At 40.5% G+C, this 27,412-nt stretch overlaps 1 protein-coding gene across 1 annotated transcript in view; it reads right to left on the reverse strand.

Moving 5' to 3' along the window:
• cfap299 (cilia and flagella associated protein 299) overlaps positions 1-27,412 on the reverse strand; it is a 264,558-nt gene that overhangs the window by 144,651 nt on the left and 92,495 nt on the right. Inside the window, exon 3 of the mRNA XM_042320214.1 lies at positions 24,282-24,372. Within this exon, the coding sequence (XP_042176148.1) occupies positions 24,282-24,372 (91 nt within the window). The remainder of the gene's footprint in view (positions 1-24,281; positions 24,373-27,412) is intronic.

Below are 27,412 nucleotides of genomic sequence, written 5' to 3' on the forward strand. Positions count from 1 at the left end.
TGTAATATAGTATAGGGTAGTGTATATAGTGTAATGTAGTATAGGGTAGTGTATATAGTGTAATGTAGTATAGAGTAGTGTATATAGTGTAATGTAGTATAGGGTAGTGTATATAGTGTAATATAGTATAGGGTAGTGTATGTAGTGTAATGTAGTATAGGGTAGTGTATATAGTGTAATGTAGTATAGGGTAGTGTATATAGTGTAATGTAGTGTAGGGTAGTGTATATAGTGTAGTATAGGGTAGTGTATATAGGGTAATGTAGTATAGGGTAGCATAGGGTAGTGTATATAGTGTAATGTAGTATAGGGTAGTGTATATAGTGTAATGTAGTATAGGGTAGTGTATATAGTGTAATGTAGTATAGGGTAGTATAGGGTAGTGTATATAGTGTAATGTAGTATAGGGTAGTGTATATAGTGTAATGTAGTGTAGGGTAGTGTATATAGTGTAGTATAGGGTAGTGTATATAGGGTAATGTAGTATAGGGTAGTATAGGGTAGTGTATATAGTGTAATGTAGTATAGGGTAATATAGGGTAGTGTATATAGTGTAATATAGTATAGGGAAGTATAGGGTAGTGTATATAGTGTAATGTAGTACAGGGTAGTATAGGGTAGTATATATAGTGTATATATATAGTGTAATGTAGTATAGGGCAGTGTATATAGTGTAATGTAGTATAGGGTAGTGTATATAGTGTAATGTAGTACAGGGTAGTATAGGGTAGTATATATAGTGTATATATAGTGTAATGTAGTATAGGGCAGTGTATATAGTGTAATGTAGTATAGGGTAGTGTATATAGTGTAATGTAGTATAGGGCAGTGTATATAGTGTAATGCAGTATAGGGTAGAATAGGGTAGTGTATATAGTGTAATGTAGTATAGGGTAGTATAGGGTAGTGTATATAGTGTAATGTAGTATAGGGTAGTGTATATAGTGTAATGTAGGATGTAGGGTAGTATATGGTAGTGTATATAGTGTAATGTAGTATAGGGTAGTATAGGGTAGTGTATATAGTGTAATGTAGTATAGGGTAGTATAGGGTAGTGTATATAGTGTAATGTAGTATAGGGTAGTGTATATAATGTAATGTAGTATAGGGTAGTGTATATATTGTAATATAGTATAGGGTAGTATAGGTAGTATATAGTGTAATGTAGGATAGGGTAGTATATATAGTGTAATGTAGTATAGGGTAGTGTATATAGTGTAATGTAGTATAGGGTAGTATATATAGTGTAATGTAGTATAGGGTAATATAGGGTAGTGTATATAGTGTAATGTAGTATAGGGTAGTATATATAGTGTAATGTAGTATAGGGTAGTATAGTGTAGTGTATATATTGTAATGTAGTATAGGGTAGTGTATATAGTGTAATATAGTATAGGGTAGTGTAAGGTGGTGAATATAGTGTAATGTAGTATAGGGTAGTGTATATAGTGTAATGTAGGATAGGGTAGTATAGGGTAGTGTATATAGTGTAATGTAGTATAGGGCAGTGTATATAGTGTAATGCAGTATAGGGTAGTATAGGGTAGTGTATATAGTGTAATGTAGTATAGGGTAGTGTATATAATGTAATGTAGTATAGGGTAGTGTATATATTGTAATATCGTATAGGGTAGTATAGGGTAGTATATATAGTGTAATGTAGGATAGGGTAGTATATATAGTGTAATGTAGTATAGGGTAGTGTATATAGTGTAATGTAGTATAGGGTAGTATATATAGTGTAATGTAGTATAGGGTAATATAGGGTAGTGTATATAGTGTAATGTAGTATAGGGTAGTATATATAGTGTAATGTAGTATAGGGTAGTATAGTGTAGTGTATATATTGTAATGTAGTATAGGGTAGTGTATATAGTGTAATATAGTATAGGGTAGTGTATATAGTGTAATGCAGTATAGGGTAGTATATATAGTGTAATGTAGTATAGGGTAATATAGGGTAGTGTATATAGTGTAATGTAGGATAGGGTAGTATATGGTAGTGTATATAGTGTAATGTAGTATAGGGTAGTATATATAGTGTAATGTAGTATAGGGTAGTATAGTGTAGTGTATATATTGTAATGTAGTATAGGGTAGTGTATATAGTGTAATATAGTATAGGGTAGTGTATATAGTGTAATGTAGTACAGGGTAGTATATATAGTGTAATGTAGTATAGGGTAGTATAGGGTAGTATATATAGTGTAATGTAGTATAGGGTAGTGTATATAGTGTAATGTAGTATAGGGTAGTGTATATAGTGTAATGCAGTATAGGGTAGTGTATATAGTGTAATGTAGTATAGGGCAGTGTATATAGTGTAATGCAGTATAGGGTAGTGTATATAGTGTAATGTAGGATAGGGTAGTATATATAGTGTAATGTAGTATAGGGTAGTGTATATAGTGTAATGTAGTATAGGTTAGTGTATATAGTGTAATGTAGTATAGGGTAGTATATATAGTGTAATGTAGTATAGGGTAGTGTATATAGTGTAATGTAGTATAGGGTAGTGTATATAGTGTAATGTAGTATAGGGTAGTGTATATATTGTAATATCGTATAGGGTAGTATAGGGTAGTATATATAGTGTAATGTAGGATAGGGTAGTATATATAGTGTAATGTAGTATAGGGTAGTGTATATAGTGTAATGTAGTATAGGGTAGTATATATAGTGTAATGTAGTATAGGGTAATATAGGGTAGTGTATATAGTGTAATGTAGGATAGGGTAGTATATGGTAGTGTATATAGTGTAATGTAGTATAGGGTAGTATATATAGTGTAATGTAGTATAGGGTAGTATAGTGTAGTGTATATATTGTAATGTAGTATAGGGTAGTGTATATAGTGTAATATAGTATAGGGTAGTGTATATAGTGTAATGTAGTACAGGGTAGTATATATAGTGTAATGTAGTATAGGGTAGTATAGGGTAGTATATATAGTGTAATGTAGTATAGGGTAGTATAGGGTAGTGTATATAGTGTAATGTAGTATAGGGTAGTGTATATAGTGTAATGCAGTATAGGGTAGTGTATATAGTGTAATGTAGTATAGGGCAGTGTATATAGTGTAATGCAGTATAGGGTAGTGTATATAGTGTAATGTAGGATAGGGTAGTATATATAGTGTAATGTAGTATAGGGTAGTGTATATAGTGTAATGTAGTATAGGTTAGTGTATATAGTGTAATGTAGTATAGGGTAGTATATATAGTGTAATGTAGTATAGGGTAGTGTATATAGTGTAATGTAGTATAGGGTAGTGTATATAGTGTAATGTAGTATAGGTTAGTATAGGGTAGTATATATAGTGTAATGTAGTATAGGGCAGTGTATATAGTGTAATGTAGTATAGGGTTGTGTATATAGTGTAATGTAGGATAGGGTAGTATAGGGTAGTGTATATAGTGTAATGTAGTGTAGGGTAGTGTAAGGTGGTGAATATAGTGTAATGTAGTATAGTGTAGTGTATATATTGTAATGTAGTATAGGGTAGTATAGGGTAGTGTATATAGTGTAATGTAGTATAGGGTAGTGTATATAGTGTAATATAGTATATGGTAGTGTATATAGTGTAATGTAGTATAGTGTAATATTGTATAGGGTAGTATAGTAAAGAGTAGCATAGTATAGGGTAGTATAGGGTAGTATATTATATGGTAGTCTAGTATGGGGCAGTATAGTACATTGTAGTATAGTATATGCTAGCAAGGTATAGGGTAGTATAGTATAGTGTAGTATACTATGGGCAGTATAGTATAGGGTATTATATTATAGGGCAGTATATGGTAGTATGGTATTGGGTAGTATAGTATATGCTAGTATGGTATAGGGGCGTATGGTATAGGGTAGCATGGGATAGGGTAGTATAGTATGGGGCAGTATAGTACATTGTAGTATAGTATAGTAGTATAGTATAGTATATGCTAGTGGGTATAGGGTGGTATAGTATAGTATAGTGTAGTATACTATGGGTATGTGAGTAGTATGTTATTGGGTAGTATAGTATAGGGTAGTATAGTATAGGGTAGTACATGGTAGTATAGTGTAGGGCGGTATAGTATAGGGTAGTATAGTGTGGTATAGTGTAGGGCAGTATAGTATAGGGTAGTGTAGTATATGGTAGTATAGTATATGGTGGTATAGTACAGGGTAGTATAGGGTAGTATCGTACAGGGTAGTATAGTATATGGTAGTACAGGGTAGTATAGTGTAGGGCGGTATAGTATAGGGTAGTATAGTATAGGGTGGTATAGTGTAGGGCAGTATGGTATAGGGTAGTATTGTATAGGGTAGTATAGTATAGTACAGGGTAGTATAGGGTAGTATCATACAGGGTAGTATAGTATATGGCAGTATAGTACAATGTAGTATAGTACAAGGTAGTATAATATAGGGTAGTATCGTATAGGGTAGTGTAGTATATTATAGGGCAGTATCGTATAGGGTAGTATAGTATATGGTAGTATATTACAGGGTAGTATTGTATAGGGTAGTATAGTATAGGGTAGTATCGTATAGGGTAGTGTAGTATAGGGTAGTATCATATATGTATGGTATTGGGTAGTATAGCATTGGCTAGTATGGTATAGGGTCGTATGGTATAGGGTAGTATAGTATAGGATATGGTAGTATGGTATAGGGTAGTATAGTATAGGGTAGTATAGTATAGGGTAGGGCAGTATAGTATAGGGTAGTATCGTATAGGGTAGTGTCGTGTCTTTGGCTATGCCGGATTAAGTGATATGACATGCTATTCTATAAAATGATTTATCCGTAATTAATATCACCTGATTGAGCTAATCATGTAAATGTAATTAACTAGAGTGTCGGGGCACCACAAAATAATATTCCATAGAGCTGTTATCTTCCGAATAAACTCTTAAAGACCTAGTAATATTTTACAGCAATAGCAGTCAAAATTAATCGTCACCTTAATTCAGTCTCATCTGAAAGTTGTAAATTCTTGGTTATCTTCACGAAACCTGGCTAACAAGTTGAATCAGTAATACAAAATTGAGTTTAATTATGTATTTACTAAATACCTAACTAATCACACAGAATTACATATTTACACAGAATGAATCATAACTTGATTACAAATTACGTCATAAAGGAAAACGTCCCTAGCGGACGGAACAGATTCTGACAGCTGGTTACACAAAAGAAAAGGGGCTGGGTTCGAGTGAAAGAGAGGGAAGACTGAGGGACACAGGGAGAAGCTGTGCTATCTTAAATACAGTATTTTATGAATTCTAAATTACCGCCAATTTGGAAAAGGAAAATGCAATAAAAATTTACTCTGAGCTGCGCTTCGGTAGGTTGGTGGTAGGTGGAGGCCGTGTTGCCCAACCGAGTCCTGTGTCCTTGCTGGGAAATTGTATACGTTGTAGTAACGCCGTTGTGTGGTAGACGGGATACTCTGTCTGTTCCTTCCAAACCCTCGTTTGCACCTGCTGTTGCTAACTCAACGGCTAGGAGGTATCACTTCTATAGTGAATAAGAGTTCAAAGTTCATACCATTCGCAACCAAAGCTCACGCTGATGTTGGCTTCGTTCTGTAGTTATTATCTGAACCATTCTGACATCGGACCGTCGTCCTCACATCCTCGGAACAGGAGGTTATATTGTCATCCAGGCTTTATAGAGTGGAGGGAGAAAGGGGTGTGTTTCATAGTTTACAACCTATGTCTCTTACGTGGGCAGGCCACTGAGTCGGGCCTAATTCACTCATGAAAACACAATTCTCACACATTTCATCCCATCACGAATAATTTAATATTCAAACATTTAAATTGAACAACAATTCCATGTGAATCCGGTAACTCTGATGTGTAGACTTTCCACTGTAGAGTTGATGTCATCTTATCATTGATGAGAATATCTCAGATGACAACCGAGCTGACATCATATTCATTAAGTACCACTGCATATGTTCAATTGGTCGGATTACCAGAATATAGTTCATTTCCCCCCACCTTCTGATGTTCCCAGAATCTCTATGTTAACCAAGGGGTTTGCAAATGTAACATCAGTAGGGTAGAGAGAGGAAAAAGGGGGAAAGAGGTATTTATGACTGTCATAAACCTACCCCCAGGCCAACGTCATGACAGTAGTATAGGGTAGTATAGTATAGGGTAGTATAGTATAGGACAGTATAGTATAGGGCAGTATAGCACAGGGCAATACAGGGTAGTATAGGGTAGTATATTATAGGGTAGTATAGTATGGGGTAGTATAGGGTAGTATAGGGTAGTATAGTACAGGGTATTATCGTATAGGGTAGTATGGTATAGGGCAGTATAGTACAGGGTAGTATAGGGTAGGATGGTATAGGATAGGATAGGGTAGTATAGTATGGGGTAGTGTAGTATAGGGTAGTATCGTATAGGGTAGTATAGCATAGGGTAGTGCAGTATTATAATTGTATTTATTAACGGTCCCCATTAGTTCCTGCCAAGGCAGCAGCTACTCTTCCTGGGGTCCAGCAACATTAAGGAAGTTATACACAATTTAAAATATGACATGACATTACATTTCATAACACTTTTCACAACACATTAAGTGTGTTCCCTCAGACCACTACTCTACTACCACATATCTACAACACATTAAGTGTGTTCCCTCAGGCCTCTACTCTACAATACATTAAGTGTGTTCCCTCAGACCACTACTCTACAATACATTAAGTGTGTTCCCTCAGACCAATACATTAAGTGTGTTCCCTCAGACCACTACTCTACAACACATTAAGTGTGTTCCCTCAGACCACTACTCTACTACCACATATCTACAATACATTAAGTGTGTTCCCTCAGACCACTACTCTACAATACATTTAGTGTGTTCCCTCAGACCACTACTCTACAATACATTTAGTGTGTTCCCTCAGACCACTACTCTACTACCACATATCTACAATACATTTAGTGTGTTCCCTCAGACCACATATCTACTACCACATATCTACAACACATTTAGTGTGTTCCCTCAGACCACTACTCTACAATACATTTAGTGTGTTCCCTCAGACCACTACTCTACAATACATTTAGTGTGTTCCCTCAGACCAATACATTAAGTGTGTTCCCTCAGACCACTACTCTACAATACATTAAGTGTGTTCCCTCAGACCACTACTCTACAATACATTAAGTGTGTTCCCTCAGACCACTACTCTACATTACAATACATTAAGTGTGTTCCCTTCAGACCACTACTCTACAATACATTAAGTGTGTTCCCTCAGACCACTACTCTACTACACATATCTACAATACATTAAGTGTGTTCCCTCAGACCACTACTCTACAATACATTTAGTGTGTTCCCTCAGACCACATATCTACTACCACATATCTACAATACATTTAGTGTGTTCCCTCAGACCACATATCTACTACCACATATCTACAATACATTTAGTGTGTTCCCTCAGACCACTACTACCACATATCTACAATACATTTAGTGTGTTCCCTCAGACCACTACTCTACTACCACATATCTACAATACATTTAGTGTGTTCCCTCAGACCACTACTCTACTACCACATATCTACAATACATTAAGTGTGTTCCCTCAGACCACATATCTACAACACATTTAGTGTGTTCCCTCAGACCACTACTCTACTACCACATATCTACAATACAACATCCATGCGTACGTGTTTGTAGAGTGCGTGTTTTATCATGTGCCTGTGTGTGTCTCTTCACAGTCCCTGCTGTTCCATAAGGTGAATTTAATATGTTGTTTAAATCTGATTCTACTGTTTGCATCAGTTACCTGATGTGGAATAGAGTTCCATGTAGTCATGGCTCTATGTGGTACTGTGGAATAGAGTTACATGTAGTCATGGCTCTATGTGGTACTGTGGAATAGAGTTCCATGTAGTCATGGCTCTATGTGGTACTGTGGAATAGAGTTCCATGTAGTCTTGGCTCTATGTAGTACTGTGGAATAGAGTTACATGTAGTCATGGCTCTATGTAGTACTGTGGAATAGAGTTCATGTAGTCTTGGCTCTATGTAGTACTGTGGAATAGAGTTACATGTAGTCAAACTCTATGTAGTACTGTGGAATAGAGTTCCATGTAGTCATGGCTCTATGTGGTACTGTGGAATAGAGTTCCATGTAGTCTTGGCTCTATGTAGTACTGTGGAATAGAGTTACATGTAGTCATGGCTCTATGTAGTACTGTGGAATAGAGTTCCATGTAGTCATGGCTCTATGTAGTACTGTGGAATAGAGTTCCATGTAGTCATGGCTCTATGTAGTACTGTGCGCCTCCCATAGTCTGTTCTGGATTTGGGGACTGTGAAGAGACCTCTGGTGACATGTCTTGTGGGGTATTTATGGGTGTCTGATCTATGTGCCAGTAGTTTAGACAGACAGCTCAGTACATTCAACATGTCAATAACTCTCATAAATACAAGAAGTGATGAAGTCAACCTCTCCACCACTTTGAGCCAGGAGAGATTGACATGCATATTATTAATATTAGCTCTCTGTGTACATCCAAGGGCCAGCCGTGCTGCCCTGTTCTGAGCCAATTGTAATTTTCAGAGGACCCTCTTTGTGGCACCTGACCACACGACTGAACAGTAGCCCAGGTGCGACAAAACTAGGACCTGTAGGACCTGCCTTGTTGATAGTGTTGTTAAGAAGGTAGAAACTAGGGCCTGTAGGACCTGCCTTGTTGATAGTGTTGTTAAGAAGGTAGAAACTAGGGCCTGTAGGACCTGCCTTGTTGATAGTGCTGTTAAGAAGGTAGAAACTAGGGCCTGTAGGACCTGCCTTGTTGATAGTGCTGTTAAGAAGGTAGAAACTAGGGCCTGTAGGACCTGCCTTGTTGATAGTGTTGTTTAAGAAGGTAGAAACTAGGGCCTGTAGGACCTGCCCTGTTGATAGTGTTGTTAAGAAGGTAGAAACTAGGATCTGCCTTGTTGATAGTGCTGTTAAGGTAGAAACTAGGGCCTGTAGGACCTGCCTTGTTGATAGTGTTGTTAAGAAGGTAGAAACTAGGATCTGCCTTGTTGATAGTGTTGTTAAGAAGGTAGATCAGCACTTTATTATGGCCAGACTTCTCCCCATCTTAGCTACTGTTGTATCAATATGTTTTGACCATGACAGTTTACAATCCAGGGTTACTCCAAGCAGTTTAGTCACTGTGTATCTCTCAGTCTTAATCTAGCTGTGGTGTGGGTCTACCTTTAGGGAACACTGTGTATCTCTCAGTCTTAATCTAGCTGTGGTGTGGGTCTACCTTTAGGGAACACTGTGTATCTCTCAGTCTTAATCTAGCTGTGGTGTGGGTCTACCTTTAGGGAACACTGTGTATCTCTCAGTCTTAATCTAGCTGTGGTGTGGGTCTACCTTTAGGGAACACTGTGTATCTCTCAGTCTTAATCTAGCTGTGGTGTGGGTCTACCTTTAGGGAACACTGTGTATCTCTCAGTCTTAATCTAGCTGTGGTGTGGGTCTACCTTTAGGGAACACTGTGTATCTCTCAGTCTTAATCTAGCTGTGGTGTGGGTCTACCTTTAGGGAACACTGTGTATCTCTCAGTCTTAATCTAGCTGTGGTGTGGGTCTACCTTTAGGGAACACTGTGTATCTCTCAGTCTTAATCTAGCTGTGGTGTGGGTCTACCTTTAGGGAACACTGTGTATCTCTCAGTCTTAATCTAGCTGTGGTGTGGGTCTACCTTTAGGGAACACTGTGTATCTCTCAGTCTTAATCTAGCTGTGGTGTGGGTCTACCTTTAGGGAACACTGTGTATCTCTCAGTCTTAATCTAGCTGTGGTGTGGGTCTACCTTTAGGGAACACTGTGTATCAACAGGGTGATCGGTAAGAGTATTACTCAACAAGCAGAATAGATCTAGTATCGTTTAAAGAAGATAGGACTACATTTTGGACTACATTTAGGACTACATTTAAGACTACATTTTGGACTACATTTAGGACTACATTTAGACTACATTTAAGGCTACATTTTGGACTACATTTAGGACTACATTTAAGACTACATTTTGGACTACATTTTGGACTACATTTTGGACTACATTTAAGACTACATTTCGGACTACATTTAAGACTACATTTATGACTACATTTAAGACTACATTTAGGACTACATTAAGACTACATTTAAGACTACATTTAGGACTACATTTAGACTACATTTAAGACTACATTTAAGACTACATTTCGGACTACATTTAGGACTACATTTAAGACTACATTTAGGACTACATTTAGGACTACATTTAAGACTACATTTAGGACTACATTTAGGACTACATTTAAGACTACATTTCGGACTACATTTAGGACTACATTTCAGACTACATTTCGGACTACATTTCGGACTACATTTCGGACTACATTTTGACTTCTAAAATCAACTTTAGAAAATACTTCACGCAAACAAATGGTTCACTTGGGCATTCAGCTTCATACTATAGGAGATCAGTATCACATAGAAAGTTCAAATCAATGCCCAGATACTCTGTTTGATGAGACAATGGTCAAATCCACCTATCACTTAGCTTCAACATAATGATTTGAAACCTATGTCCGACATCGTTCAACAAATCCAAGCGGAGACATTAAAACATTTGACTATTTCTTTAGTAACACAACAAACTGAGATTTTTAAAAAAAATGTAAAAGCACAACCATTGCTATCATGGCCTGTGTTTTAGTTTGATGGTTCAACTCTCGGTGGAGGGTTGTGGGTGGTGGTTAGGCTGGGCTGAGGTGTACAGCAGTGGGGTAGTGTGGGACACTACTCATTCCAGATGCGAGTCCTTCCTCCTACCTTCAACAATGGAGTGCCTCAGGCATCCTGAGCAGCTGTGACCTGGATTTGATTGAAGAAGAAAAAACGTAACTTCTTACCCAGGGTAAATAACGCCAAAGATGCCCAGGTGCACCTTTTGTTTGTGTGTGACTTTTGGCAGCAGAGCGGCTTTCGCAACAGGGCCGGGAGTTGAATAAAGATCACAATGCAGGCTAGGCAGAGAGAGAAGGCAGAGAGAGAGAAGCTTTAGAGAGCGCTGCTGATGACAAAGATAATGCCAGGACTAGTGGTTCAACAGCCGGCTGGGTGTCGGCTGGGTGTTCATAGAAAAAGAAAGACAAGAAAAGAGAAGGAAAACAAATAGAGTAGAGTAGAGTAGAGTAGAGCAGAGTAGTGTAGTGTAGTGTAGAGTAGTGTAGAGTAGAGCAGAGTAACTACAGTAGAGTAGAGTGGACTACAGTACAGTAGAATAGAGTAGAGTTGAGCAGAGTAGAGTAGAGTTGAGTAGACTACATTAGAGTAGAATAGAGTAGAGCAGAGTAGACTACAGTAGAGTAGAGTAGACTACAGTAGAGTAGACTACAGTAGAGTAGACCACAGTAGAGTAGACAACAGTAGACTACAGTAGAGTAGACCACAGTAGAGTAGAGTAGAGTAGACTACAGTAGAGTAGACCACAGTAAAGTAAACTACAGTAGAGTAGAGTACAGTAGAGTAGACTACAGTATAGTAGACTACAGTAGAGTAGAGTAGACTACAGTAGAGTAGACTACAGTAGAGTAGACCACAGTAGAGTAGACTACAGTAGAGTAGAGTAGACTACAGTAGAGTAGAGTAGTGTAGAGTAGAGCAGAGCAGAGTAGAGTAGGCTAGAGTAGAGTAGAGCAGATTAGAGTAGAGTAGACTACAGTAGAGTAGAGTAGAGCAGACTACAGTAGAGTACAGTAGAGTACAGTAGACTACAGTAGAGTATAATAGAGTAGAGCAGAGTAGAGTAGACTACAGTAGAGTAGAGTGGACTACAGTACAGTAGAATAGAGTAGAGTAGAGTTGAGCAGAGTAGAGTAGAGTAGAGTAGACTACATTAGAGTAGAATAGAGTAGAGCAGAGTAGAGCAGAGTAGACTACAGTAGAGTAGAGTAGACTACAGTAGAGTAGACCACAGTAGAGTAGACTACAGTAGAGTAGACAACAGTAGACTACAGTAGAGTAGACCACAGTAGAGGAGAGTAGAGTAAACTACAGTAGAGTATACTACAGTAGACTACAGTATACTACAGTAGAGTAGACCACAGTAGAGTAGACTACAGTATAGTAGACTACAGTAGAGTAGAGTAGAGTAGTAGAGTAGTGTAGAATACAGTAGACTACAGTAGACCACAGTAGAGTAGACTACAGTAGACTACAGTAGAGTAGACAACAGTAGACTACAGTAGAGTAGACCACAGTAGAGTAGAGTATAGTAGAGTATAGTAGAGTAGAGTAGACTACAGTAGAGTAGACTACAGTAGAGTAGACTACAGTAGAGTAGACCACAGTAGAGTAGACTACAGTAGAGTAGAGTAGACTACAGTAGAGTAGACCACAGTAGAGTAGACTACAGTAGAGTAGACTACAGTAGAGTAGACCACAGTAGAGTAGAGTAAACTACAGTAGAGTATACTACAGTAGACTACAGTATACTACAGTAGAGTAGACCACAGTAGAGTAGACTACAGTATAGTAGACTACAGTAGAGTAGAGTAGAGTATTAGAGTAGTGTAGAATACAGTAGACTACAGTAGAGTAGACCACAGTAGAGTAGACTACAGTAGACTACAGTAGAGTAGACCACAGTAGAGTAGACTACAGTAGAGTAGACTACAGTAGAGTAGAGTAGTGTAGAGTAGAGTAGAGCAGAGTAGAGTAGAGTAGAGCAGTAGAGTAGACTAGAGTAGAGTAGATCACAATAGAGTAGACTACAGTAGAGTAGAGTAGAGCAGATTAGAGTAGAGTAGACTACAGTAGAGTAGAGTATAATAGAGTAGAGCAGAGTAGAGTAGACTACAGTAGAGTAGAGTGGACTACAGTACAGTAGAGTAGAGTTGAGCAGAGTAGAGTTGAGTAGACTACATTAGAGTAGAATAGAGTAGAGCAGAGTAGACTACAGTAGAGTAGAGTAGACTACAGTAGAGTAGACTACTGTAGAGTAGACCACAGTAGAGTAGAGTAGAGTACACTACAGTAGAGTAGACTACAGTAGAGTAGACTACAGTAGAGTAGACTACAGTAGAGAACAGTAGAGTACAGTAGACTACAGTAGAGTAGAGTACAGTAGAGTATAATAGAGTAGAGCAGAGTAGACTACAGTAGAGTAGAGTGGACTACAGTACAGTAGAGTAGAGTTGAGCAGAGTAGAGTTGAGTAGAGTAGAATAGAGTAGAGCAGAGTAGACTACAGTAGAGTAGAGTAGACTACAGTAGAGTAGACCACAGTAGAGTAGAGTACACTACAGTAGAGTAGACTACAGTAGAGTAGACTACAGTAGAGTAGACCACAGTAGAGTAGACTACAGTATAGTAGACTACAGTAGAGTAGAGTAGACTACAGTAGAGTAGACTACAGTAGAGTAGACTACAGTAGAGTAGACCACAGTAGAGTAGAGTAGAGTAAACTACAGTAGAGTATACTACAGTAGACTACAGTATACTACAGTAGAGTAGACCACAGTAGAGTAGACTACAGTATAGTAGACTACAGTAGAGTAGAGTAGAGTAGTAGAGTAGTGTAGAACACAGTAGACTACAGTAGACTACAGTAGAGTAGACCACAGTAGAGTAGACTACAGTAGACTACAGTAGAGTAGACCACAGTAGAGTAGACTACAGTAGAGTAGAGTAGTGTAGAGTAGAGTAGAGTAGAGTAGAGCAGAGCAGAGTAGAGCAGTAGAGTAGACTAGAGTAGAGTAGATCACAATAGAGTAGACTACAGTAGAGTAGAGTAGAGCAGATTAGAGTAGAGTAGACTACAGTAGAGTAGAGTAGAGCAGACTACAGTAGAGAACAGTAGAGTACAGTAGACTACAGTAGAGTAGAGTACAGTAGAGTATAATAGAGTAGAGCAGAGTAGACTACAGTAGAGTAGAGTGGACTACAGTACAGTAGAATAGAGTAGAGTAGAGTAGAGTTGAGCAGAGTAGAGTTGAGTAGACTACATTAGAGTAGAATAGAGTAGAGCAGAGTAGACTACAGTAGAGTAGAGTAGACTACAGTAGAGTAGACTACAGTAGAGTAGACCACAGTAGAGTAGACTACAGTAGAGTAGACAACAGTAGACTACAGTAGAGTAGACCACAGTAGAGTAGAGTATAGTAGAGTAGACTACAGTAGAGTAGACTACAGTAGATTAGACCACAGTAAAGTAAACTACAGTAGAGTAGACTACAGTAGAATAGACTACAGTATAGTAGACTACAGTAGAGTAGAGTAGACTACAGTAGAGTAGACTACAGTAGAGTAGACCACAGTAGAGTAGACTACAGTAGAGTAGACTACAGTAGAGTAGACCACAGTAGAGTAGAGTAGAGTAAAATACAGTAGAGTAGACTACAGTAGAGTAGACCACAGTAGAGTAGACTACAGTATAGTAGACTACAGTAGAGTAGAGTAGACTACAGTAGAGTAGACCACAGTAGAGTAGATTACAGTAGAGTAGACTACAGTAGAGTAGACCACAGTAGAGTAGAGTAAACTACAGTAGAGTATCCTGCAGTAGAGTATAGTAGACTACAGTAGAGTAGAGTAGAGTAGTAGAGTAGTGTAGAATACAGTAGACTACAGTAGAGTAGACCACAGTAGAGAAGACTACAGTAGACTACAGTAGAGTAGACCACAGTAGAGTAGACTACAGTAGAGTAGAGTAGACTACAGTAGAGTAGACCACAGTAGAGTAGACCACAGTAGAGTAGACCACAGTACAGTAGAGTAGAGTAGACCACAGTAGAGTAGACTACAGTAGAGTAGACCACAGTAGAGTAGAGTAGACCAAAGTAGAGTAGACCACAGTAGAGTAGAGTAGAGTAGAGTAGAGTAGAGTAGAGTAGACCACAGTAGAGTAGACCGCAGTAGAGTAGAGTAGACTACAGTAGAGTAGACCACAGTAGAGTAGTGTAGAGTAGACCACAGTAGAGTAGACCACAGTAGAGTAGAGTAGACCACAGTAGAGTAGACCACAGTAGAGTAGAGTAGACCATAGTAGAGTAGACCACAGTAGAGTAGAGTAGAGTAGACTACAGTAGAGTAGACCACAGTAGAGTAGACTATAGTAGAGTAGACTACAGTATAGTAGAGTAGAGTAGACTACAGTAGAGTAGACCACAGTAGAGTAGAGTAGACTACAGTAGAGTAGACCACAGTAGAGTAGAGTAGACTACAGTAGAGTAGACCACAGTAGAGTAGAGTAGAGTAGAGTTATTATTTTGCACCCAATTTGTAAGGCATGCAGCCCGCTGAGGTTCCCGGGGCTGCCTCTGTGTCTGTCTCAGCCCTGGGGGTAAAGAACAGGCAGGGGAGCAGGTATATTTATAAACTGCTCACAAAGGCAAGACGGGACCTTCTTTAATTAAGACCCATGTCCACGATCAATCTCTGTAATGCCTTCTGTGGAGACTGGAGGGACAGGAAGATGGAGTTGCCACTAGAATGTGTTGTAAGTGACGGGTGTCATTTCAACCTGACTTCAAAGATGTCAGGTGGGTGATATAAAACAAAAGATTAAAGGAACAACCCTTGGTGAATGGAGGGGGGAGAATACTCCCAATATCAACTAGTGGTGAATGGAGGGGGGAATGATACTCCCAATATCAACTAGTGGTGAATGGAGGGGGAAGAATACTCCCAATATCAACTAGTGGTGAATGGAGGGGGAAGAATACTCCCAATATCAACTAGTGGTGAATGGAGGGGGACGAATACTCCCAATATCAACTAGTGGTGAATGGGGGAGAATACTCAGAATATCGACCCCTGGTGAATGGAGGGGGGAAGAATACTCAGAATATCGACCCCTGATGGAGGGGGGAAGAATACTCAGAATATCGATTCGCAACATTTTCTAAAAACATGTTTTCACTTTGTCATTATGAGGTATTGTGTGTAGATGGGTAGAGAAAAATCTATTTAATCTATTTTGAATTCAGGTTGTAACACAACAACTCTATTTTAGAAAAGTGTTCTTAACGTTTTGTATACTCAGTGTATATCTCCCCCTTAAAAATGTCCTCTTCAATTTATATGATAGGCTACATTGATTTGGCATTATCCTATAATGTAGATTCATTTTTGATATCCTACATAAAGGATTTGATGCTAAGGCAAGGTTTTAATAGATTTTTGGGAAAGGAGAAATGTGACTTCCTCATGTGTCTGTGTGAGATTCGATGCAGGTGGCTTTGATTGGTTGTTCCTTTAAGGTGGGCGGGTGTTCATGTATGAGTTCACTAATTCTCCCTGTCCATTCAGAATGTTTCCTGTCTGGACTTCGTCTCTTTAATCAGGTAGAAACCTGTAGGCAGCAAGCGTCATGATGGTCAGCATATGTGCGAGGAATGATGACAGGTGCCAGTTTTGTGTTTTCTTTCTTATTAAATGGGGATGGAACTGAATGAAACACAGCCAAGCTCATTTCATGAATCCCTCTATAGTATGAATATATCCTAGCCTAATATGTTCAGTAGCATATTATTTTTCAACTAGTATATGATTTGTCTCATTTACTGCAGCCATTTTGAACATTGTATTGCCACTGAGAATGATAGAAGCAGCATTGGTGACATCATGCACATTTTTCTGAAAAGTGAAACTTGGAAAAACACATTGGACTTGGTGTGAAAATCTAAATCTGTATTTTGGGGGAATTCAGACTAAAGTTGGTGAGAAAAGGCCTTTACACTCTGTAAGATCGTAATTTAGCTGTTGATGTTGGCTGTCACGCCCTGACCGTAGAGAGCCTTTTTATTCTCTATTTGGTTAGGTCAGGGTGTGACTTGGGTGGGGAAATCTATGTGTTCTATTTCTTTGTTGGCTGGGTATGGTTCCCAATCAGAGGCAGCTGTCTATCGTTGTCTCTGATTGGGGATCATACTTAGGCAGCCTGTTTTCCACCTGAGTTTGTGGGATCTTGATTTTGTTAGTTGCTGTATTAGCTTGCAGAACTTTACGTTCGTTGATCTTTTTTTTTGTTCTTTTTTTTTTGGTGTTCATCATAATAAAGGAAGATGTACGCTTAACACGCTGCACCTTGGTCTCATTCCAACAACGGAACAAGCTTTCAAATCATTTACAGTATAATGGAATGTTTTTCAATTGCGTAAACAACCACAGTAACTGTGTGATGGCGGGGATGCAGAGTTGTGTTCCAAACTAAACAACTACAAGTGTGCTTGCTATTAGAGCATTGGGTCAGTAACCAATAGATTGCTGGATCGAATCCCTGAGCTGACAAGGTAAAAATGCCCCTGAGCAAGGCAGTTAACCCACTGTTCCCCAGGCGCCGAAGATGTGAATGTCAATTAAGACAGCCCCCTGGTACCTCTCTGATTCAGAGGGAAGACACATTTCAGTTGTACAACTGATTAGGTATCCCCGTTTCCCTCGTTCCACAACTGCAGAGCTGGAATAGCTAATAAAAGTCGTCTTAGAGTTGAAGACTTCTTTTGAGTCATAAAATTAAAACTGTGCACACTTTGGAGAGGTGTGTGTCCACTTGGAGACTCCAGTTAGTCCTGTCACTCACCAGTTAGTCCTGTCACTCACCAGTTAGTCCTGTCACTCACCAGTTAGTCCTCTCACTCAGCAGTTAGTCCTCTCACTCAGCAGTTAGTCCTCTCACTCACCAGTTAGTCCTCTCACTCACCAGTTAGTCCTGTCACTCACCAGTTAGTCCTCTCACTCAGCAGTTAGTCCTCTCACTCACCAGTTAGTCCTCTCACTCACCAGTTAGTCCTCTCACTCACCAGTTAGTCCTATCACTCACCAGTTAGTCCTGTCACTCACCAGTTAGTCCTCTCACCAGTTAGTCCTGTCACTCACACAGTTAGTCCTGTCACTCACCAGTTAGTCCTGTCACTCACCAGTTAGTCCTGTCACTCACCAGTTAGTCCTATCACTCAGCAGTTAGTCCTCTCACTCACCAGTTAGTCCTATCACTCAGCAGTTAGTCCTCTCACTCACCAGTTAGTCCTGTCACTCAGCAGTTAGTCCTCTCACTCAGCAGTTAGTCCTCTCACTCACCAGTTAGTCCTCTCACTCACCAGTTAGTCCTGTCACTCACCAGTTAGTCGTGTCACTCACCAGTTAGTCGTGTCACTCACCAGTTAGTCCTGTCACTCACCAGTTAGTCCTCTCACTCACCAGTTAGTCCTACTCACCAGTTAGTCCTCTCACCAGTTAGTCCTGTCACTCACCAGTTAGTGGAGGTGTGTGGCCACTTGGAGAAACCAGTTAGTCCTGTCACTCACCAGTTAGTCCTCTCACTCACCAGTTAATCCTGTCACTCACCAGTTAGTCCTCTCACTCACCAGTTAGTCCTGTCACTCACCAGTTAGTCCTCTCACTCACCAGTTAGTCCTGTCACTCAGCAGTTAGTCCTCTCACTCAGCAGTTAGTCCTCTCACTCACCAGTTAGTCCTCTCACTCACCAGTTAGTCCTCTCACTCACCAGTTAGTCGTGTCACTCACCAGTTAGTCGTGTCACTCACCAGTTAGTCGTGTCACTCACCAGTTAGTCGTGTCACTCACCAGTTAGTCGTGTCACTCACCAGTTAGTCGTGTCACTCACCAGTTAGTCCTCTCACTCACCAGTTAGTCCTCTCACTCACCAGTTAGTCCTCTCACTCACCAGTTAGTCCTCTCACTCACCAGTTAGTCCTGTCACTCACCAGTTAGTGGAGGTGTGTGGCCACTTGGAGAAACCAGTTAGTCCTGTCACTCACCAGTTAGTCCTCTCACTCACCAGTTAATCCTGTCACTCACCAGTTAGTCCTCTCACTCACCAGTTAATCCTGTCACTCACCAGTTAGTCCTCTCACACCAGTTAGTCGTGTCGCTCACCAGTTAGTCCTCTCGCTCACCAGTTAGTCCTCTCACTCACCAGTTAGTCCTGTCACTCAAATTCTTGTAATGTTTTTATCTTATGTTGCACCTCCCCCACGTTCTCCAGGAATATTATTATAATGTTACTGAATGTATCCAGAGTATTTGGTTATGAACAAATACGGCAAAAACTACAGTAAATGTCAAATGCACCTCAAATCAACAGTTGTAATGTTTGGATTCAGTCTTGTATCAGGTGAACTGTTGTGTCCTCACCTTCGGTTAAATCATTTTCCCATTATCTCCAAACTGTTCCCTTTCTATTGCTACCATGTTTATACATATGCTTTTCATATTTCTTCTGTAAGAAACATGTTAATTTAGGCCCTATCCCTATAGGCCGACTCCTACGAGGGTAAAGGTTTCACCATTTGATAATAGTGTCATGCTTTCAAACAGCCAGCTGCCTGTTTTAAGACACACAGTAAACTCCTAAGTTCAGTTACAGTATATTGGAAATAACCACAGGTCACTGCAGAAACTTCATTTCGATTCGACCAGAGAAGTCAATAGCCCATTTAATGTCCAATGAAAGCCTGTTGAACTTTGGCACATTTTCAAATCTACCAGTCTGTGTGCAAAATAGAGGGTTATACTTGATACGGTTGACTGGTTATTACACTGAGCAAAATGGTGTAAATTCAACTCATATTAGACATATTTGACAGCTATAATAACAGGCCTGTTTTTATAATGGAGGTAGGGACCAGTTGAAACAAAACCATAGAAGGTTGACTTGATATACACATATACACAGTGTTTTGAGGATAAACAGTATTGTCTTTTTTTCCAACCCATTTTTACTTTTATAAAGATCTAAGCAATATATGTATGATGTCATGACATTAAATATTACATTATCCAAAGCTAGTTAAAAACGTACCAATCAATAAAGAGAGTGTATGGTCCTTTATGAAGGACATCCAGAATATCTCGCCATATGCCCCTCACACATGGGTAAGTCAATTATTGGCTGGAATACATGTAGGTAATATAAACATACAAGAGGGGTCAGGCAGTTTGACCTGTTACTCAGGGAGTTTCCAAGAGAAAAGGTATTAAGTGCTCAAATGTGGGTCTGATTTTAAAACGGGGGTTGGAAGAAAATAAACACTTTCCCAGAACCGTTTTCCATCAGAGGAAGCACTTCGGAGGGAGAAATTAGAAGGGGGAGGGGGGACATGTCAGCATAATATTGTTTGGTGATACAAAACACTATATTTTGTTCCATCGTTTTTTATGCTCTCTCTCACTCTTTTCTAAACACAGGAAGAGGTACAGTTGACAGTGCTTGATTCACAGCTCTTATTTCAGTCAGCTACAGTGGTTTATTAGAACATCTGTGGAAGGAAAGCTGTGACCACGTCCTTATACCTGCCTGGTCTAAAACACAGGTCTAAAAGTTCAGGGAGGTAGAGAGGGAGAGGGAGAGGGAGGGAGAGGGCGATAGAGAGAGAGAGAGAGAGAGAGAGAGAGAGAGCAAGAGAGAGGGATAGAGAGAGGTAAAGAGAGAGGTAGAGAGAGAGAGAGGGGGAGAGAGAGAGCGAGAGAGAGAGCGAGAGAGGTAGAGAGAGAGAGAGAGAGGGGGAGGGGGAGAGAGGAGAGGGAGAGAGAGAGGAGAAGGAGAGAAAGAGAGAGGTAGAGAGAAAGAGAGAGGTAGAGAGAGAGAGGTAGAGAGAGAGAGAGAGAGAGAGAGAGGTAGAGAAAGAGAGAGAGAGAGAGAGGTAGAGAGGGAGAGAGAGAGAGGTAGAGAGAGAGAGGTAGAGAGAGAGAGAGGGATAGAGAGAGGTAGAGAGAGAGAGAGGTAGAGAGAGAGAGAGGGATAGAGAGAGGTAGAGAGAGAGAGAGAGAGAGAGAGAGAGGTAGCGAGAGAAGTAGAGAGAGGTAGAGAGAAGAGAGAGCGATTATTTACTGTTTACATAAAGTGAGGGAAAAAAGGTATTTGATCCCCTGCTGATTTTGTACGTTTGCCCACTGACAAAAAAATGATCCGTCTATAATTTTATTGGTAGGTTTATTTGAACAGTGAGAGACAGAATAACAACAACAAAAATCCAGAAAAACTCATGTCAAAAATGTTATAAATTGAATTGCATTTTAATGAGGGAAATAAGTATTTGACCCTTCTGCAAAACATGACTTAGTACTTGGTGGCAAAACCCTTGTTGGCAATCAGAGGTCAGACGGTTCTTGTAATTGGCCATCAGGTTTGCACACATCTCAGGAGGGATTTTGTCCCACTCCTCTTTGCAGATCTTCTCCAAGTCATTAAGGTTTCGAGGCTGACGTTTGGCAACTCGAACCTTCAGCTCCCTCCACAGATGTTCTATGGGAATAAGGTCTGGAGACTGGCTAGGCCACTCCAGGACCTTAATGTGCTTCTTCTTGAGCCACTCCTTTGTTGCCTTGGCTGTGTGTTTGGGTCATTGTCATGCTGGAATACCCAGCCACGACCCATTTTCAATGCCCTGGCTGAGGGAAGGAGGTTCTCACCCAAGATTTGACGGTACATGGCCCCGTCCATCGTCCCTTTGTCCTGTTCCCTTAGCAGAAAAACAGCCCCAAAGCATAATGTTTTCATCTCCATGTTTGATGGTGGGGATGGTGTTCTTGGGGTCATAGGCAGCATTCCTCCTCCTCCAAACACGGCGAGTTGATGCCAAAGAGCTCCATTTTGGTCTCATCTGACCACAACACCTTCACCCAGTTGTCCTCTGAATCATTCAGATGTTCATTGACAAACTTCAGACAGGCATGTATATGTGCTTTCTTGACCAGGGGGACCTTGCGGGCGCTGCAGGATTTCAGTCCTTCACGGCGTAGTGTGTTACCAATTGTTTTCTTGGTGACTATGGTCCCAGCTGCCTTGAGATCATTGACAAGATCCTCCCGTGTAGTTCTGGGCTGATTCCTCACCGTTTTCATGATCATTGCAACTCCACGAGGTGAGATCTTGCATGGAGCCCCAGGCTGAGGGAGATTGACAGTTCTTTTGTGTTTCTTCCATTTGCGAATAATCGCACCAACTGTTGTCACCTTCTCACCAAGCTGCTTGGCGATGGTCTTGTAGCCCATTCCAGCCTTGTGTAGGTCTACAATCTTGTCCCTGACATCCTTGGAGAGCTCTTTGGTCTTGGCCATGGTGGAGAGTTTGGAATCTGATTGATTGATTGCTTCTGTGGACAGGTGTCTTTTATACAGGTAACAAACTGAGATTAGGAGCACTCCCTTTAAGAGTGTGCTCCTAATCTCAGCTCGTTACCTGTATAAAAGACACCTGGGAGCCAGAAATCTTTCTGATTGAGAGGGGGTCAAATACTTATTACCCTCATTAAAATGCAAATCAATTTATAACATTTTTGACATGCGTTTTTCTGGATTTTTTGTTGTTGTTATTCTGTCTCTCACTGTTCAAATAAACCATTAAAATTATAGACTGATCATTTCTTTGTCAGTGGGCAAATGTACAAAATCAGCAGGGAATCAAATACTTGTTTCCCACACTGTAGAGGACTTGTTTACAACAAGTGTGTGTCTGGTGGTTCGAGCCCTCACCCCGTCCCAAATTACTAGCTATTCCCTGAGCAGTGCACTACTTTTGACCAGGCCCCATAGGGATTTAAAACCAAAAGGGTTTCATGGGCGAAGGATAAGGCAACCCAATGGTAAAGACATCAATACATCTGTTCCTATACACACTGAGTGCACATTAATAACACCTTCCTAATACTACCACATCCTGTTCAAAGAGACTACAATCTTGTGTCTTGCCCGTTCACCCTCTGAATGGCACACGTACACAATCCATGTCTCAATTGTGTCAAGTCTTAAAAATCCTTCTTTAACCTGTCTCCTCCCCTTTATCTACACTGATTGAAGTGGATTTAACAGGTGACCAATAAGTGATCATAGTTTCACCTGGGTAGTCTATGTCATGGAAAGAACAGGTGTTCCTAATGTTTTGTACACTCAACAGCAAACACTCTCCCTTTGCAATTCTGAGCTGTTGGAGAACCCTGGGGACATGTACAGAAGCTGTTGGAGAACCCTGGGGACATGTACAGAAGCTGTTGGAGAACCCTGGGGAAATGTACAGAAGCTGTTGGAGAACCCTGGGGACATGTACAGAAGCTGTTGGAGAACCCTGGGGACATGTACAGAAGCTGTTGGAGAACCCTGGGGACATGTACAGAAGCTGTTGGAGAACCCTGGGGACATGTACAGAAGCTGTTGGAGAACCCTGGGGACATGTATAGAACCCTGTACAGAAGCTGTTGGAGAACCCTGGGGACATGTACAGAAGCTGTTGGAGAACCCTGGGGACATGTATGTTGGAGAACCCTGGGGAGAAGAAGCTGTTGGAGAACCCTGGGGACATGTACAGAAGCTGTTGGAGAACCCTGGGGAAATGTACAGAAGCTGTTGGAGAACCCTGGGGACATGTACAGAAGCTGTTGGAGAACCCTGGGGACATGTACAGAAGCTGTTGGAGAACCCTGGGGAAATGTACAGAAGCTGTTGGAGAACCCTGGGGACATGTACAGAAGCTGTTGGAGAACCCTGGGGACATGTACAGAAGCTGTTGGAGAACCCTGGGGACATGTACAGAAGCTGTTGGAGAACCCTGGGGACATGTACAGAAGCTGTTGGAGAACCCTGGGGATATGTACAGAAGCTGTTGGAGAACCCTGGGGACAGAGATATAGCAGTACTGGTAGCCTATGGTGGAAGATGAAGCATGAGCAGTGGAACTGAACGCCCTGAATTAACTAATATTTCTATTCCAACAGGTTTTGAATTATAAACGACATGGGCAATATAATCTGGGTGGTTCGAGCCCTGAATGCTGATTGGCTGACAGCCGTGGTATATCAGACCCTATACCACAGATATGACAAAACATTTATTTTTACTGCTCTAATTACATTGGCAACCACTTTATAACAGCAATAAGGCACCTCAGGGCTTGTGATATATGGCTAATATACCACGGCGAAAGGCCTTATTTCTAAGCAATATCTAATTAATATTTTTGTTATGTTCTAGATAGCATAGCCAGGGCGGTGAGGGTTGGAGTTGGCACACTAACTGGGTGGTGAACTGGAGAGAAGGTCAAAAAGGCTGGGAGGACTAGCTCCAGAGGTGATGGGAGGAAGGAGATGGAGGAAGGAAGAGAGAGGAAGTGAAGGGTTGGGGTTCCACTGAACCTGGCAGAATGTATATTCTGTTCCCTCCAGATCCTAACTCCTAATGGAATGGTAGAGGTATGTTTTGGGGGGAGAAAGCCCATTACGTAGATATGTGAGTGCTGTAATAATGTACTGTCTCTACTCACAGTCATTTTCCCACTACGGTTGGCCTCCTCTCGCTCCGCCAGCGCTTTCAGGAAGTTATCTTTCAGCTCTTTTCCCACACTCGCCAGGGTCCTGGAAAATACAACAAGGAAACAGTTTGAAATGTTTCTTTCATTGTAGAAAGAAAAAACAGTTTTGTAGGTAGTTTAAAGGGACTTTATTGAAGCTTTGTATAATCTATGCATAGCAATAATTTGCCAATAATCACTGCATCAAAGGGACAATCTGCAGGTGCTACATCCATTTTTTTGCCGTTATAAATTTATGATATGTACCCGTAGATTCTTGAAGAATATAACTTATAAATGCCTCATGAGTTTAGTTCAACTGCCGTACCCCATCAGAACCCAAAATATAAAGCTTGTTTTACTCCCAATGTTTGTCAACAAAGTAAACGTAAACAAACACTACATGGTTAAAACTATAATCTTAATATCATGTCCTTATATCCACATCTCTGTCTGTCAATTTGAGAGCAGTTACATTTCTCCAGCCCTCAGCTTTTTACCGACAGGCGCAGGTTGTGTTATTGTTTCAACTGCTAATTGCCTCTTTAAGCTCAAACGGGTACAACTTGGACATGTTTTCAAGTGGAATTTATGAGATCGGTCTAAGCCTTTTCCAAAGGACTCTGCAGTTAGTTGGTACTAACCAGGTTTCTCCCAAGAGAAGACATTCAGACAGCTAAAGGTTTTCACATTACATTAGTAACCATAATATCCGTGTCTTCAGAAAGCATATGCACTCCTTGCCGTTTTCCACATTTTGTCGTGTTACCACCTGAAATGTAGATTTGGAGTCGCATAATACCGCATAATGTCAAAGGGAAATTTTGTTTGCAGAATATTTTTGAAATTGAAAAACTTTTTTAAGCTGAAATGTCATGAGTCAATAAGTATATTCAACCCCTTTGTTATGGTAAGTCTAAATAAGTTCAGGAGTAAAAATATGCTTAATAATCACATAATAAGTTGGAGTCACTCTGTGTGCTATAATAGTGTTTAACATGATTTTTGAATCATCTCTATACCCCCCACACATACAATTATCTGTAAGGTTCCTCAGTCGAGCAGGGAATTTCAAACACAGATTCAACCGCAAAGACCAGGGAGTTTTTCCAATGCCTCGCAGAGAAGGGCACCGATTGGTAGAAAAAAGGCAGACGCTGAATATCCCTTGGAGCATGGTGAACAATGACGGCCTACCAAAAGGCAAAAGGGCTCCTGCGGGGACGGGGGCTGGGATTAACAATTTAAAATAAAATACAAATATAGGACAAAACACACATCACGACAAGAGAGACACCACAACACTACATACGCACGCCTCCAACTCAATCATCATGTTTGCAATTCGTTCCAGTCACTGGCAACAGAGAACTGGAAGGGAAGGCGGCCAAAGGAGGTGTTGGCTTTGGGGATGACCAGTGAGATATACCTGCTGGAGTGAGTACTATGAGTGGGTGTTGCTATGGTGACTAGTGAGCTGAGATAAGGCGGAGCTTTACCTAGCAAAGACTTACAGATTACCTGGAGCCAGTGGTTTTGGAGACGGATATGTGGTGAGGGCCAGCTAACGAGAGCATACAGGTCGCAGTGGTGGGTATTTTCGGCAGCATGAGTGAAATTTGTTGCGAAATAGGAAGCCGAATCTAGATTTAATTTTGGATTGGAGATGCTTAATGTGAGTCTGGAAGGAGAGTTTACAGTCTAACCAGACACCTAGGTATTTGTAGTTGTCCACATATTCTAGGTCAGAACCGTCCAGAGTAGTGATGCTAGTCGGGCAGGAGGGTGCGGGCATCAATTGGTTGAAGGGGATACAGTTAGTTTTACTAGAATTTAAAAGCAGTTGGAGGAGTGGTGTATGGTGTTGAAGCTCATTTGGAGGTTTGTTAGCACAGTGAACAAAGGGACTGAGGTTAAGGTTAGAGAAAGCTTGCTGGATGCTAAGAAAGCTTTGTTGTAGAGTATTTAACACAACATCTGAGGAGGGGCTAGCTGAGTATAAGACTGTATCATCTGCATATAAATGGATGAGAGAGCTTCCTACTGCCTGAGCTATGTTGTTGTTAATGAAGTGGTGATTAAAGAGCTCAGCCATGTGCTCCTTGTCAGTAACAACCACATCATCAACATCAAGGGACATGAGCAGCTGTGAGGAGGAGGGTTTATTCTCCAGGTCTTTAACCGTTTTCCAGAAATTCTTGGGGTAGGACCCACTGAGAGAACTACTCCTTAAAGTAAGTAACTTTGACCTTCCAGATCCCCAGAGTGCACTTATTTCTCATTCGCCAAATTGACTTTTTGAGGTGGAGTAACTCTGCCAGATCACAGTCGAACCGGGGGCTGAATGTGTTTTTAACCTGTTTTGTTAACAATACCACTGAAAATATCCAAAAAGAAGGTTCAAGTGTCTTCGACAGAGGGGATCGAGCTGATTCTATACCATTTTACAGAGGCCAGGTCATGAAGGAAGAATTGCTCATTAAAGTTTTTTAGCAAGTGTCTATGACAAATCAGGACAGGTCGTTTCAATGAGCAGCCATTACGAACACAGACTGTAAAACAGGGGATCACTAAGGTCATTACAGAAAACAGACTGATACCTATCAGGATTATTTGTAAGGATAACATCAAGGAGAGTAGCGTTTTCTGGGTGTTTGGAGTCATACCTTACACAATTGGTAATAATCTGAGAAAGATTTAGGGAGTCTCATTGCTTTAGGACTTGGTCAGTTGGTTTAAGCATGTCCCAGTTTAGGTCACACTAGCAGGACAAATTCAGACTTAGTGTAAGAGGCCCAGTGAGAGATTAGGGCAGGTAGAGTGCAGGTCGGTGCTGATGGTGGACAATAACACCAAGTAACAGTCAACAAAGAGCTATTTGAAAGTTTAATGCTTAAAACCAGCGAATCAAATTGTTTGGGGACAGACTTTGTGTAGACAACCGAGCACTGAAGGTGTTCCTTGGTAAAGACTGCCACTCCTCCACCTTTGGAAGATCTGTATTGCTGAAAAAGGTTATAATAACAAAGGTTAACATCAGTGTTCAAAACACTCCACAATACTAACCTAAATGACAGAGTGAAAAGAAGGAAGACTGTATAGAA

This window comes from Oncorhynchus tshawytscha, linkage group LG04, assembly GCF_018296145.1.
Source record: "Oncorhynchus tshawytscha isolate Ot180627B linkage group LG04, Otsh_v2.0, whole genome shotgun sequence".
Classification (NCBI taxonomy): Eukaryota; Metazoa; Chordata; class Actinopteri; order Salmoniformes; family Salmonidae; genus Oncorhynchus; species Oncorhynchus tshawytscha.